Source organism: Cyprinus carpio, chromosome A15, assembly GCF_018340385.1.
Source record: "Cyprinus carpio isolate SPL01 chromosome A15, ASM1834038v1, whole genome shotgun sequence".
NCBI classification, from domain to species: domain Eukaryota; kingdom Metazoa; phylum Chordata; class Actinopteri; order Cypriniformes; family Cyprinidae; genus Cyprinus; species Cyprinus carpio.
In genome coordinates this window covers 15,127,089-15,142,505 of record NC_056586.1, presented here as the reverse complement: position 1 = coordinate 15,142,505, position 15,417 = coordinate 15,127,089, and the positions used below count along the sequence as shown (strand labels likewise).

Here is a 15,417-nt window from a genome sequence, read left to right as displayed (position 1 = left end):
TTAATGTCGTTATAATTAGTAAAACAGGCGTTTCATTCAATGCCAAGATGCCGATGTGAAGCCCTCGTAACTTAGACGTGCAATGACATATACTGACAAATTTAAAACACACATCAATCTTATTTCCTTTACTAAAGCTCAACAAAACCACAGGACTGTTGCAATCACAAATGCAGTTTATCAGTAGAGACAAATGGCCAGTATATATTACACATGAATTCCTTTAAAGGTACTTCTGAGAAATAATACTGTCATGTGCTCGTTTGAAATAATCTATACATCAAATGAGCAGATGACAATACTCTAGTTTAGGATGACAGTACTATTTTTAAGTAGTAGTTTTAAATGACTTTGTCCATGTGTTCATGGCACTGTCCTCAGGCAAAACTGGCACTTCCTCTCACTGACAAACACTTCTAAGAATTTGTCTTTTCCCCTTTTTAAAGTAGTTTGACACTGATCAACACCTTTCCTTTACGGAAATGTATCTGTCTAAAGATGTCCGAGCATTTTTAGTCTATAAAAATGGGAGTGTGTTCATTTCCTCTTTGAAAGTCATTTTTTCAGCTGGACTAAGAATTACAGTGCTCTAATTGAAAGTTTTGAACACAGGCTGACTACACAGGAAGTGTGTAATTCAGTATGCATTCAGTCGATATACACCCATCTCAATTTCAAACTTAAATAAGTTTAACTGTTAGAATTTAGCTTGTGATTACATACTCTGCAGTAATTTAGTTTTATTAATTAAGTATTAATTATTAATATAAAAGTATTTAAAATGTATTAAATGTAATGCTGTAAAATATTACAATTTAAAATACACTCAAAAAAGATGTTGATTTTTAACACATTTTTTGTGTTATTACTATTTTAACACATTTAGTGTCATTTTGTGTTAAATGTGTGTAAAAAAAAAAAGAGCCGTTAATCTTCTCAAGTGCAAGTTTCCTCGCTCTTCAACTTTTCATCATCGGTGGATATCTTCGATGTGTGGAAGTAAGAAGAATGTTCATATTTGGCATTAGCAGCTTTTGTGATCATTTGAAGACTGTCGAGGGGCATTTTACTGTCTCATGAATGTCGGTGTGAGCTACACGATTTGCGGTGGGAACTTATTTTAACAAGCTTTATGTTGTAACGTTTCACACGAGGAAATTCATGCCATTCTCTGCATCTCTCTTACTGAAAATGAACAGAGCTCACAGTGCCACGTATTGTGTAAAAGGCCCTAAGACGTTAAAATGATCTCTGTCGCATACGTTTTTCTTAGCTTTCCAGCTAACATTATATTCATTATGTGTTGCCTATTAATAACAAATGTGTCTCTATTTGCACTCTCACAGCTTTGAATGGAAGACACCTCTGAAGCGCTTGTGACAGTTATTGACATGACATATAAAGGAGGCTTCATCTCACCGACCCTCACCATCATCTGTATGCAGAGGAAAATACGTGAATAAAACCGATTAATGTTTAAGATGCTGTCAAATGCCACATTTTTTTTAAATTCAAAATACAAACTTGATTAACCATTAACTCTTAAGGAACTTTTCATTCAAGCACCATCGTTAGTGTTTAAATTACCATATTTTGATTGTTTACATTTTTGACTTTTTATATAAATGTAGCATTTAATACATTTTGTATACTATGTTTTTGCTGTGTTTTTATTGCATATAAGCTTTGTTCAAAAACAACACAAAAATAACATACTGTAAGCAAATAGTGTAACTATAACACATTAGTGTGTAAAAAAATGTGTTATTGTTAGATGGAATAACACAATGGTTGAGTTAAAAGTAACAAAATGTGTTGTTTTCAACACATCCTTCTTAAGAGTGTAACTGTTTTAAAGTTTCAGATATTCTAAATATAATAATATAAATATACAATATATTCTATTCTTGTGATGGCAAAGCTGAATTTCCAGTAGTCATTATTCCAGTCTTTAGTGTCACATGATCCATCAGAAATCAATGTAATAACTGTTGTGCTGGTTAATATCTTTGTGGAAACTGTGCCACATTTTTTTCAGCATTCTTTGATGTATACAAAGTTCAAAAGAACAGCTTTTATTTAAAATGCAAAGCTGTTACAAGTATCTTTACCGTCTCTTTCATTTCGATCATTTTCATGAATCCTTGCTAAATAGAATTAGAATAGTATTAATTAGACTAAACAAAGACCGTGATCCACCATGTTGGTTTGTGGACAGGTTATGTAGTGGCTGTGACATAGTTTCTGTGAAAAAGGTGGTCTCCGTCACCTCAGGACAGGCTGCATTCACATATTTTCAAATTGCATTGTGCATCAGCTGAAACACCCCCGACACTTTCGTCAAATAGCTGCAGAGCAAATATGGGTCAACCAACCCACCTTTTCCCCTCTCAGATTACATATCATTATTAAAAATCTTCAGTATTTACTACCATAACCCAGGATGCCTAATCATGCTTGTGTATGCTGAGCAAACACATAAAACAAAACCGGTTTTCATAATGAGGTATCTGTCTCATAAAGGTCCACTCACAGTCAAAAGGCTTCTGAATCAAAGAAATAAAAAAGTCCTGTGACTGGCTCTCGAGCGGGGCAGGTTCATTCAGATGCAGATGAGAAGCGTGACCTTGCTACATGGAGATTCGTCAAAGAGCTTTGCAGGCTCTCTGTAAACAGCCGGTCTATTTCTGGCTGCATGAATGAAGCTGAGGTATGGTGCAGCACAAGCACTCTATACTGCAACTAGAATGGGCACAAGGCCAGCCGTGCTACGACTGTTTTAAGTACTCTGAAAGGCCAGCATACTGACTTGAATTATGACACGCTTGTCAATGTTAGCTCGATTATTAGATTGATTATGGCTGCATCAATGATAAAAATGATCCTGACCCTCTTTTTCCCAAATTAGCTCAGATGTGAAGTAAGGATGGCTAATTAAAGGATAGATGTGATTATGGGCTATTGAGGAGAGAGCGGAACGAGAAAGCCTAGTACCGCTGTGATGTCTGTGCTAGAGCACTCTGAGTAATGAGCGCATTACATAGACAGCACTGCACTGCCAAGCAGCCGTCAGATGATGCATTCAACAGCTGCTATATTATAGATTCATATTCTAATCACAATAGTCAACTGTTCCATGGAAAAATCAACATGACTAGATTTTTACATTTTCTGAAGATGACGTGAGTGGCAAAACCCGTCATCAGGATGTTAGGGTGTTATGGTTGGTTGCCAGAGCGTTGCAGTGCAGTTGTTAAGGTACACTATACCATTCAAAGATTAGGGTCAGTAAGATTTCTTTTTTTAATTTTTTTTTTTTTTGAAAGAAAATTAATAGTTAGGCCCAAATTTATTTATTTATTTCTTTTGAAAGAAAATGAATAGTTTTATTTGGCAAGAAAGCATTCAAGTGATCAAAGTAACAGTAAAGAGATTAAAATAAAAAGACTTTCATTTTAAATAAATGCTGCTGTTTTGAAATTTCTATTCATCAAAGAACCCAGAAAAAAATATTAAGCAGCCCAATGGTTTTCAACATTGATAATAATAAGAAATGTTTCTTGCGCAGCAAATCAGCATATTAGAATGATTTCTGAAGAATCATGTGGCACTGAAGACTAGAGTAATGACTGCTGAAAATTCAGAGGAAAAAATTACATTTTAAAAATATATTAAACTTATTTTAAATTGTAATAATATTTCACAATATTACAGTTTTTATTGTATTTTTGAACAAATAAATGCAGCCTTGATGATTTTTCAAAAACATAAAAAAAAACCTTACTGGCCCCCAAACTTTTGAACACTAGTGTATTCATAGAGGTTTTAACACGTTATGCATTCAAAAACCATAAGTATAATAACTTGAAATAATAGCATATGATTGAAATATCACTCATGTTCTTAGCACAGCCAATGGGGGGATGAGAAGGGCTGCGTATACATGTTTCCCTATTTGATTTAATTTACATACTTTCAATTTGGACTCAGATTTCAGTTCTGATGTCAATTTTGGTTATCATCCGTCGACCCATATAGCTAAATACTTGGGGTTGGTTCAAATCCCAACCCCAAGTATGAGCTATAGCAATCATAATCTTTCCCTAACAGATACCACTAATTATGTGGTTCCAGAATAAAAAGTGTATGTACACACAAATCAAGTAGTAGAACAGAAAAACCTCAAATATCTCTGTTCTGCACTGTTGCTCTCAAAGGGTATATAATTAGAGAAAAAAAAAATCCCACAGAGGTTAGCAGCAGTTGCCATTGAAATAGGTCAAACAGCTCTCTTCTAAAGCTGAGGCACTTTCAAATTATCTCTTGCCCCCTACACTCAGGAAATCGTGTGCTCGGAGGAGTACAGACAAGCCTATTTGAGCTACAAAAGGCGATAAGAGGCCTCCATTCAGGCTGGCTTTCAGCCATGAGAACTGAAGCATCAGCACTGACACGCACACTCAAACAGCGCCTCCATACCCACAGCACATGGCCACACAACAATAGTCATTGTTAGACCTTCCTCTACACCGAGCTCAGGCACAATAGAGCTAGTCTGTGCTTGGAGGAAGTGATGGAGTGATTGAATGACGCACCTGGAAAAGTCTGGTGAAGATGTCGAACTCAAAGACGGAGATGTAGTCATTGCAGGTGAGGTCGATGGTGGATTTGAGAGCCATGGCCTCCAGGCCCGAGCTGATGGGGTGAAACTCATGTAGGGCCTGCCGGAACACCTTCCAAGGCACGATGGTCCTGAAATGCAAGTTATGCTATCAGAATCAAACTGATTTCCTTAAGCTTGTCAAAAGTCTAACTTCTTTTGCTTTTCTATGAGAACAAAGAACACATTAAGCGTCTCACTTGTCCCCGAACGACCTTCTCCAAAACTCTGCGGCATCCGCTTTGGTGATTCTGAAGTTATCCCCTTGAAACAGGCCATTGGGAAAGATGGCTTTGAGCTCGGCGAGCATGTGACTGAATATCAGCGACAATTTCGTCAGGTTCCGTCTGAAATACAGGAAAGAGAAGAGAAGAGAAGAGAAGAGAAGTTTGTTTTTTCTCACAGAAAGGGTTTTTAAATCTATGAAACAGTCTCTGTAATTTAATAAGATATTTTAAGACTAAGTAAAGAAAATGTATGAAATTGAATGGAACACAAAACATCAGTATGGTCTCTAAATGTAAATGTCTTGTATTAAAAATGCTTCAAAGCTTGAACATACAACTTGCAACAGATCTCCACTTTTTTTCCAATTCATTTTACAAAAAAAAAAAATTAAAAAAGAAACTGTTCTAAATAAATTGAGTTTGTGATTTCTAAAAGTACAATTATCTGCCATTGCCACATTTAATGCAATGACTTTATGAATGCAAGACCTTCTGCTCCAACTTAAGACCTTTTTCTGTGGAAGGTCATATTAAGTCTTAAGACCATTTTAAGTCCTGCTGAAAACCTGTAATAATAATTAAGTGGCCACATTATTTGATCAAACGTGTTAAATCTTAACATGAAATTTCAGGTGTCTTATATTATTGCTCTTGATAAGTAATTTTTTTTTGCAAAATCAGCACAGAAATGTGAAAACATCAGCAGATTCTGGAGTCAGGCCTGATGGAGATTGGGTATTTCTGTGGCCGGCGGGCACAGTGAGGGAGCGCACTAGCCACGTATCAGCAAGGACTGAATGCCTGCTGCATTTTTCTGATTCCACCGACTCTGGGCACATGAGGCCAAGGCAGGCAGACGAGAGCAGGGAGGGTCGTGCTGCACGGCAGGGGGAGGAAGTGGAAAGAAAGCCATGATTTACACGACAGCACAGTGGGGGATTGTACAAGCGGGGGAATTGACATGCACAAGAGAGAGTCTGAGAGTTTTTGGAGGCCGCAGCTGCCTCCAAAAACTGAATCCTTACTTGGACTATAAGAAAAAATGTCAGAAAAGAGCAACCAAAAGAGAAAAATAGCTTACTCAAAAAAAAAAAAAAAGTTTCTGCTTCTCTCTCATAAGCAATAGCTCTTCTTCATGAAGGGCTCTTTGGATTAGCACTAAAATTAGTATATTCTGTGACTAGAGTGCTGCATTTCATCTGCTTTCTCTGATCACGATGTGCCCCAATCAAAATAAACAAATAATAATAATAAAACAAAGAAATTAATTTAACATTTAAATATGCATGCATTTCATCAAAGTACGTCAACTGAGCAGGATGCCTGAATTTCCAGATGCCATTGACAGGGTAGATGCCATATATAATTTAATGTGCTGCAACACCTTGAATTCCCACTGTCTTCATAGCCTGCGTTTACATACTTCTTTATCTATGGCTCTGGGAACAGTTGTCGTTTGTGGCAAAAGGGTGCCAATAGGGCCTTTCGCACTGCGGGAACCTTTTCACAGTACCAGTACTAATTGTGGAACTACCCACTTTTGGGCATTTTCGCACCGCAGGAACTGGGTGCGATTTTAGTACCGGACTGCCTTTTTCGAGAACCAAATTAGCTCCTACTCCGGAGCAGGGTCTAACCAGCACAACTGGTACTACCCGTGACGTAAGGAGACATTGGTTGGCCAGACGCTTTCGAAAATGCCCTCACCAGCCATGATTTAAAACGCTGTGTAACATACTGTAAACATTGAGTTAACTTATTTCACAAGTATGACGAAAAGCGATAAATATACGGACGCTGAAGTGCAGGCACTTGTAGCAAATTTACCACTGCCAGTTGTCTTTGGAGATTCTTAGTCCTCCTTCCGTTCTTTCAATCGCTTTACGTATAAATCGACATTCCATGTCTTTATTGTGAAATCCGCGAGACACAACAAAAACACAGCTCCGATCACAGTGTCCTCCATCCTCCTTATGTTAACGTTGTTCTTCTTTGTTTACGTTGTTGAACGCTGTGCATAAATTACGTAGCTGTTGACCGGCTTACATCACGTCCTAGTACACACTGTCGGTGCGAATGCAACCCTTTAAATGGTACTGGGAAACAGTTTGCGCAAAATCATCCCAGTACTTTTCGCGGCGGGAAAGGCCCTAAGGTGTCTTCTGGGGAAGCAAGCTGTGCCATATCTCCTCTCTCCAAGAGGACACATAAGAGGAGTTTAGCAATGACATTTGTGTGGTGAGGCTGCAGGCATTGGTGTAATACAGATTGGCACTTTCAACCAAAATGTTTGTGAACATGTGCATGTTTGAAAGAGTGACGCACACAAGTGAAAAAAGTGAAGCATGACGGAGACAAAGGACACACTCAACTCTTTATATTTATGTAGATTCAAACCATGAGGGAGAAGAGAGGCTTTCGGCAGGAGATTCAATCTAAGTAGGGCACAGATGCACAGAAAGCCCAGGCTCATGCAGCAGACAGGGCTCACTCAATCACTCACTAAAGCTGTCGTTCTGAGGACGGCGTTTGAGAGCTGCACTCAGAGTCAGAGGCATCACTCTTCAGAACAATAACTGAAGCCCTCATGCTGGCAAACAATCGCAATGCAAACAAACAGCATTTCTAATGCCTACTCGTGTCTTTGAAAAGAAAGTGAAAACCAACATATCCTGTGTACAAATATGCATGCATTTCTACTACACAATATTCTTAAAAATAAGTACAATCAAATGTCCAATGTCCAAATTTGTCAAATGTTCAAAAAAAAATTCCAGTGGATAAAAAGTAAATTAAATGATTATCTGTAAAAATCAAGCAACATTACCCAATGACATTAAGTTCCATTGAACAGAGTGTGTACATCTGTATCTCACAACCTTGGTTTCATTGGCAATATATTATATAACATTGGTTAAAGATGTGGTATAAACACCACTTGAATAAAAGGCATTAGGGTTGGGTGATGTCTTCAAATTTGGCATCGGACGATGTCTACAGTGAAACATTGCGATGGACGATGACATCTGTGGGGGCGAGCGGGGGTGGGGGTGGAGTTTGTGGGAGGTGTGCCCGAAGCGTGAATCCTTATAAGGGAAAACAACCACAATACTATAGAACCACTGATCTATAATAGAGAGTCATTATATATATATATATATATATATATATATATATATATATATATATATAGATCAGTCAATAGAACTCATTATAATCCGTGATGGTGTCTACACTGGATGCTGGCGCAACATCGTGATGTCTATCAGCCATGGACGACAATGGACGATGGCATTGTCCCAACCCTAATGTGATCAGTTTTTATGTCCAGGAAACCTACTTTATCAATGGTCAAGTATGGGAATTCGGACACAGCTATAGTGCTTCATTATTGCAGTTTCATTACCTCCTGCATTAAAACAATCCATCTGACCCCTCCTCCCCAATCTCTCGGTTGGCTGGCCTCTCCTTGCTGTTGCGTTATTGTGGCGACATTTCCACGCTCCAAAACATGATGCTGAAACAAAACGAACTATGATTGGTTGTTTGACATGTCGTTCAAACAGCCTCATGAACGGTCCTTGGCCAATGAAAGCTGCCATGGATTCTAGACCTTCAGCCATCAGTCTGGAGGTCTGGCTACGTGAGACTATTAGATGCTATGCTTTTGTCAGCTTTTGGCCTGACCTTTGACCTACAGCTGGCTGCTCCCTTCCTGTTTCCTGTTTTCTGTGATAAAACAGCCAAGCCAACTGGAGGAATCTAGAGCGGTCTGCTCGTGCCCACTGCTGATTATCAAAGAGCCTACAGTCCAGAAGCGTCACACCTACAGTCTCCCTTCAACGCCTGCCTCCATTTATCCACATGCTCAAAAAACACAAGAGTTAGTTTGCAGTAGTTTACACTAGTATTGCTCAACTAGTGCATATTTCAAAAGCCAACTTCCCTATAACTTTTAACATTTCCCCAAATATTAGACTTGTAGGTGTCTAAGGAAATGCCTTTCTCTGCCACTGGACACTATTTATGTGTAAAACCTGTGTTCATAAGATCCATGCGAACAGATCATGGATTCTGTGTTTCCTTGTCAACACAGCCACCCCTTGACAAATTTAACTGTCCGGAACTGGCTTCACACCGGATCTCTGTCAGGAAGTGGTGGTGACAGAACTCATACACCCAAGCAAACACACACGCCTTTAAATAAAACACATTCACACAAATAATTTTTGTTCGCGGTGATTCTGGCACTGTCCATTCCTAACCATTGTGTAATCTGAGGTGACTTCCAGAGAAGTGGTCCTCTTGTGGGATGCAGGTCTATTTTAATAAATGCAAATAATATAAGGCAACAGGGCTGTGACGGTGGCAGATAATGGACCAACTACCGCCGGTGACGCAGTGTTGATATACATATATAATTAATATTAATTATATATAATTTATGTATAAAAAAAAGTGTGTGTGAATAATTTTGAAAGGCTAAATCATCTATCAACAAAGTGTGTGTTTATTTTAGCACTTCCGTCAGTGAATATGCAGCCTACAGAACACTAAAATAAATATCAAAGAAATACTACAGTTAAAAGTGAAGGTAACCTAAATAAGAGAGTTAAATACACCCTGTCTACCAGACGCGAGCGGCGTAGCATAACAAAATACTAGGCTATAGAACTCATTATAATCAGAGATGCTACACTGGATGCGACACGACATGACAAATCCCCGACAGTAAACTGCCTCGTCCTGTTTATGAGGTACTGACACAGAGTTCAAATGCCCTATGTTGACACTAGACAGACTCAACCTGTTGCGACGCAGCGGTATCGTATCCAGTGTAGATATGGTTCACTGTTCCACCGCCAAGCAAGCGGGCGCATTAACTCCTCGTTCGCATGAGTTCTCTTTGAAATAGGAATCATTGCCACATTTCTTCTTAACATCTTTCATTTATCGCTGTCTCATTTGGATTTGGCCAGTTTGGAGACAGCCTTACCAAACCTGACCATCACAAGAACTTGAAGATATTTGTACAAACGCGGATGGGTGACATAAATGGAGATGGCTCCAGATCGATGATGTAGTATTTGGTTTCCCAACAAGGTCCATCGCCCAACACAAAATTTATTTGCTGAATGCAGGTGGTGAAAATCAAATCAAATGTACACCAAGCGGCAACCTTCCGGTCTCTCTCTTGAAACCAACACAGAAGTGACTTAAACTGCAATGCATCGACTGGCCGCTAGAGACCCATAAGCCCCTTTCACACTGCACGTTCGACCCGGAAAATTGCCGGATCACATTCTGTGTGAACGCAAACACGTCCTGGGATTGATTCTGGGATTGATCCAGGGTTGGGGACCTAGTAACATTGCCGGGTTCAGTCCTGGATTCGAGCACTGTGTGAACAAAAGCCAGAACTAATGCCGTAAAGGGTGTGTCATAGTGATGACGCACGTTATCGCGCGACTCTTTTAGCGGGTGTTTTGAAGGCAGATCAACGTTCGCGACGAAAACAATTTTGTGGAAACTGTAACGAAGCAGAGATCAGTTAGTTCCTCACTTTCCGCGCTGAAGCTGAGAACGTTCGCCAACTAAAGAGAAAGTTAATGTGCCTAGTGTTTTCGACACATTACACGTCACATACTGACATGACGTGTCTTCACGGGACCTTTACGGGTTGTGTGTGAATGCATGCACATATTCTGGGTAATCACTGGCAGTGTGAAAGGGGCAAAATCTAGCGACCCAGGAACAATTGCCGGGACACATTACCCGTGTATTTTCCGGAATCGCAGTGTGAAAGGGGCTATAGACTCCCTATGAAAAAAGAAAAAAAAAAATTTTTTTTTAAATGCCCAGCTTTACAGCAGAAAAAAATATGTTTACAGCTTGGTTTAAAAAATGTGGGTTTGCCAAGATGGCGACGGCTGGCTCTGCCCACAGGATTCTTTGAAGAACAGAAAGTTAAAAAGAACAGCATTTATTTTAATTCGAAACCTTTTGTAAGACTATAAATGTCTTTACTGTCACTTTTTATTTGTTGCATTCTTGCAAAATAAAAAAATAAAAAAATAAAAATAAATACTGCCCCAAATCTTTTGAACTATAATTATGGCTTATGATAATTTTAATCTAATTCAATTTTTGATTTTAAAGAGACTTTAATTTTACAACTAATTTCAGTATGGTGATGGATCAAAGTCATTGGGGTCCAACGAGTTTGGATTAACATTAGGGTGAGTAAATGATGACAGAATGATAATTTTCAGGTTTACTATCCCTTTAAAAGAGCAGTGTTTTAGAGCAATAACTAAAGAACTGACTGAATGCCAGTTTAACATAACCCTTGACTAGGAAACAAGAGAAGTGTGACTTTGAAGGTGAAAAAGAGATGGCAAAGCATGCCTGTTTTCTGCTATGTCTAGACAGAGGCAGAGAATAACACAGCAAGAGTGTGAGAGCTGCATTATCAGTTAGTGTCTGCCAGTGCGATCAGCAGGCCATAAATAAATACAGTGTTCCACTCCTAGTGTGCGGCTCTCAAAACGTGCTTAGCTGGGCTTGACTTTGCTCTGTGTGGAGCAAGATGCAGGACGTAGTAACTCGAGCTGTGTTAACAATCCTCGGATGTGTTAACAGTGTTTCCATCCAAAGCGCTCCCTGCGTGTGCTAACTCATGTAAAACAGACAAAGCTGTTCCTTTGACAGAAGTTCTGATGCGATTATCACTTTGTTCATGACACCGAATCATTGGCTGCTCAGCTCCATTGCTTTCAGGCTTGCTTGGTTCCTGCGATCCCTTGAGAACCCAATAACTCACTAAACAATGCATGATTAATACAAAAAAGCTTAATTAACACCCCACAGATGTGAGACTTGAGCTACACATCCTGCATGATATCTTAAGATTTGATCAAAGGCACTTACTATCAAAAACTTCTGCTTGTTTGATAGCATCTTTCGTTGTGATGTTTGATGGCACTTGGGTTTCCTCTGATAAGAGTAGGAGGTACTAAACAGCGCTAAACCACAAAACATGGGTGAACACATCATTTGCTACAAGTTTATTTATTTTCTCACCAGCCTATTGAAAAAAATAAGCTCTAAAATGATTGCAGTGTATGTCAGCAACTAAATAAGTGATGGGGGGATGGCGGCTGAATTTTTATATAAACATCATATTATATCCAATGAAGAATAGTAAAGCCTACTTTTAGATTTACTTACTGGAGGAAACGTACACAAACCATAAAACAAAAAGTAAAGAGAAAGCTAGAAGACAAAAATAAAACAAACCCCAAAAATTACCCAAAAAACTATTTTTTACTTGCTTTTTGGCATGTTTGGTCATCTGTAAATTCTCATTAAATTCCCTCTAGAAATCAATGGAAACTAGTTACTGTAGTAAACTCCAATTCCCCCCCACGGTTGGGTGGTGCCTCCCCCGTCGACTGCATGTATGTAGTCTGAAATTTCCTCTGTACTATTCCAGTTTTTCTGCTTCATCTCATTTACACTCTCCACGTTCAGAACACTTCACAGAAAGAAACACGTAAAAGGATGTTAAGAATTTAAATACAGAACATGAGCAACACGTCTTCACCACAACAAATGACAACTCATGTTATGACAGAGCTGTGACTACAACAAAAAGGAAATTTTATGCCGTACAAGCTGACAAATTTAAATTAAGCCACACAACTGTAAAACACCTTAACGTGATAAGCACAGCAGATGCACATATATCAGACTTCACCCATCTGTTGTGTATTTCCATATTGCTACAAATGCTCCTTTCATGCAGACCTATAACATGCAGATAAGATGAAAAGATAACCAAACTAACTGGACAGGAAAACGTGAGTACGGAAAAGTCACCATCCAAATTGAGTGACCCGAAGAAAGTGTGGATGCATAATCGTAGGACAACACAACTAGATAATACCACTACTATTATTCAGGACAGAACATCCGTCAGAAAGTGTATCCAAAATTAGTTTGCTTAACTGACAACAGCTGCATGGCACACACTTAACCTCAGGCTACCTAAATTGAGAACACATGCAATTTCACAGAGATGGATATCAGAGCACTATGCATTTCTTCATAAGGAAGCCCTGCAATGAAACATAAATATAGATAATATGTGGTAGAAGATTTCAACACTGAAACAGAGTTTCAGTTTTGTGAGTGCCTACCAGCAATGATGTGAGATCAAAAAAGTTCCCAGATATTGCTCATGTTCAATTGGTCTGATGAAATAGCCGCACTGACCAAAAGAAAGTTATTTGGTTTATTAAAAAAGTGACTTCTGTGTTAGTAGTGCCTCATACATTGCTACACTATAGACAACAGAACAATAACGCATCAATGCACAATGTACAATTTAATGCATCAATCATGGATTTTAATAAAAGACAGTAATTACAATCTTATTTACTGTGTTACAGAGACTGTCCTAGATTATATGCATGATATAATTTGTGTCATTACTCTTATTTGGATGCATCAGCTTGAACATAGCAAGTTAAAGGCTGTTACTTGCATGCTCAGTTATGACATATTTACTTTCGGGAATATCTGGAGATTATTATTTTTTTTTTTGGTAACAAAATTGGAAAATATGCCATATAATTGTTAATTGTATGACTCTTCCTGTACAAGATTTCAAGTATGCTTCAAATATTCCGTTTCACGTTTCTGTTTTATGATATGCAAACCTACTGCACATATACATCAGTTTACATATGGTCTGTTTGCATCAAGGTATCAATTTAGTATCAATATCAAGGTACAGAGGCTGAAGACAAAATTTCGGTATCTTGCCAACCTTAGGCAGCACTAAAGGACGAGAGAAACTGTTCTGATGAGTGCAAATATCTGAATGTAGAAGATCTATAAAAGTCTTCAGTTCTACTGAGGTAAAAGTGATTCTGCGAAGCTTGTATTGCTACAGACTGTCAGTGTTAGAAGTGGCTAGCCTCAGCTGTGCATGTTGAGGGGGCCTACGAGAAACAGGAAGGGGGAAGTGAGCATGTTAACAGGAAGAGCAGTGTCTGTGTGGTGCAAAGTATGACTGGTGTGTCAGAGTTAATCATTAAATTCTTCTCACTCAATATGAACACCTCCACCCTCTCAGTAAAGCTCCAGCGTCTAACGACACGGAAAAGCTTTGGATAACATTCTTGAGAATTTGCCACCAAAGTAGCTCAAAAAGAGGCCCTCGTCATGCAAAAGGTTTTCATCTTAATGCTCTTATGGTTACAAACATCGAACTGTTCAGCTTGGTGTTTCTTTGCTAGTTTCAGAGAAGTGAAATAGTATGAACAATACGGAATGACAACATGGCCTATGGTACAAGAAGCCACAGTACTACGGGAAGTGAGATTATAAGAATGACGGAAATAAAGTAGAGACATTTTTATGATGTTTATAATCAACTAAAGTCAGATTGCTGCCATTCCTGGGACTTTATCTCTAAATGAAGTCCACTTATAAATAGGGCTGGGTGATAAAAACGATAATCACAACATTATTTTCCTTGATAAAACGATAACCATAATTCACTAAATAATCAATATAATGTTAATGCGCCAAAAGCATTTACCATGGATTTTCTGTAGTAACTTTAACAGCACAATGGTATTGCGGCAGAAATGTGGGATCAAATTTTATTATATTATTAACGTAGACATGTATTAAAGGTGGGGTAAGTGATTTTTCTGAAATGATTTAGAAAACTGATTTGGGCCAAGTAGCAAAAAACTTGTAGCCAATCAGCAGTAAGGGGTGTGTCTACTCATGATGTGGAGGAGAGAGCGTTCAGTGCACAGGACGGACGTTAGCCGAGCCAAGCGACAGAAAGATAAAAAACAAGAGGAAAACGTCTGCAGAACAAAAGAAGGCTTAAGGCAATAAGGCAAGAAGTAGAACCCGTGTAAATATCGGATTAACTTTCCAGCACTGGAGAAAACTCAAGTAGTGGAAGGCCTGCTAGGTTGCTTTTTTTTTTTCTCGATAGATGAGTAAAGCCTCTGTTATACTTTCCGCGTCCGCTATTGTCTGCTATGGTGCGCGTGACGTAAAAATCATCATCAGAAAGTGTGCATGGAGGCTCTGAGCGGACAACCGCGTGCCTCCCATTTTTTATGACCGCGCGGACAAGTGCGGTGAGTGGGTGGTCTTAGAGGGTGTGATTGTGCATGTGATTTTTTTGTGAAGAAGCCCATTGCTACTCGAACCAGTGCAATCCATCAATTTAAGAATTTAAAGACAGCCAGATGTGCAATAATTCTGGGCAATTGTTTGTTCACATGTTTGTTGCAGAGCAGATCATCAGCATACGCTTTCGGAAGTATAAATGGAAGAATTCCATGTTCCCGCTGTCCGTGTACGCATCCAGATTGCTCATGCATAAAGTATGACACAGGCTTCACACAGTGCCTGGCCCCAACAGCTAAGGTCTTTCTGGTACACCGGACGCAACAAAGCAACCGTTGAAAATCATTTGAAATTTGTGTCAATACG

At 38.9% G+C, this 15,417-nt stretch overlaps 1 protein-coding gene across 1 annotated transcript in view; it reads right to left on the bottom strand.

Annotated features, from left to right (window-relative positions):
• The window catches only part of LOC109103193 (Cbl proto-oncogene, E3 ubiquitin protein ligase), a 34,060-nt gene that overhangs the window by 9,162 nt on the left and 9,481 nt on the right, over window positions 1–15,417 (bottom strand). Inside the window, exons 3-4 of the mRNA XM_042771153.1 lie at window positions 4,861–5,007; window positions 4,596–4,752 (exon numbers count right to left, since the gene is read on the bottom strand). Coding sequence (XP_042627087.1) covers window positions 4,596–4,752; window positions 4,861–5,007 — 304 coding nt within the window. The remainder of the gene's footprint in view (window positions 1–4,595; window positions 4,753–4,860; window positions 5,008–15,417) is intronic.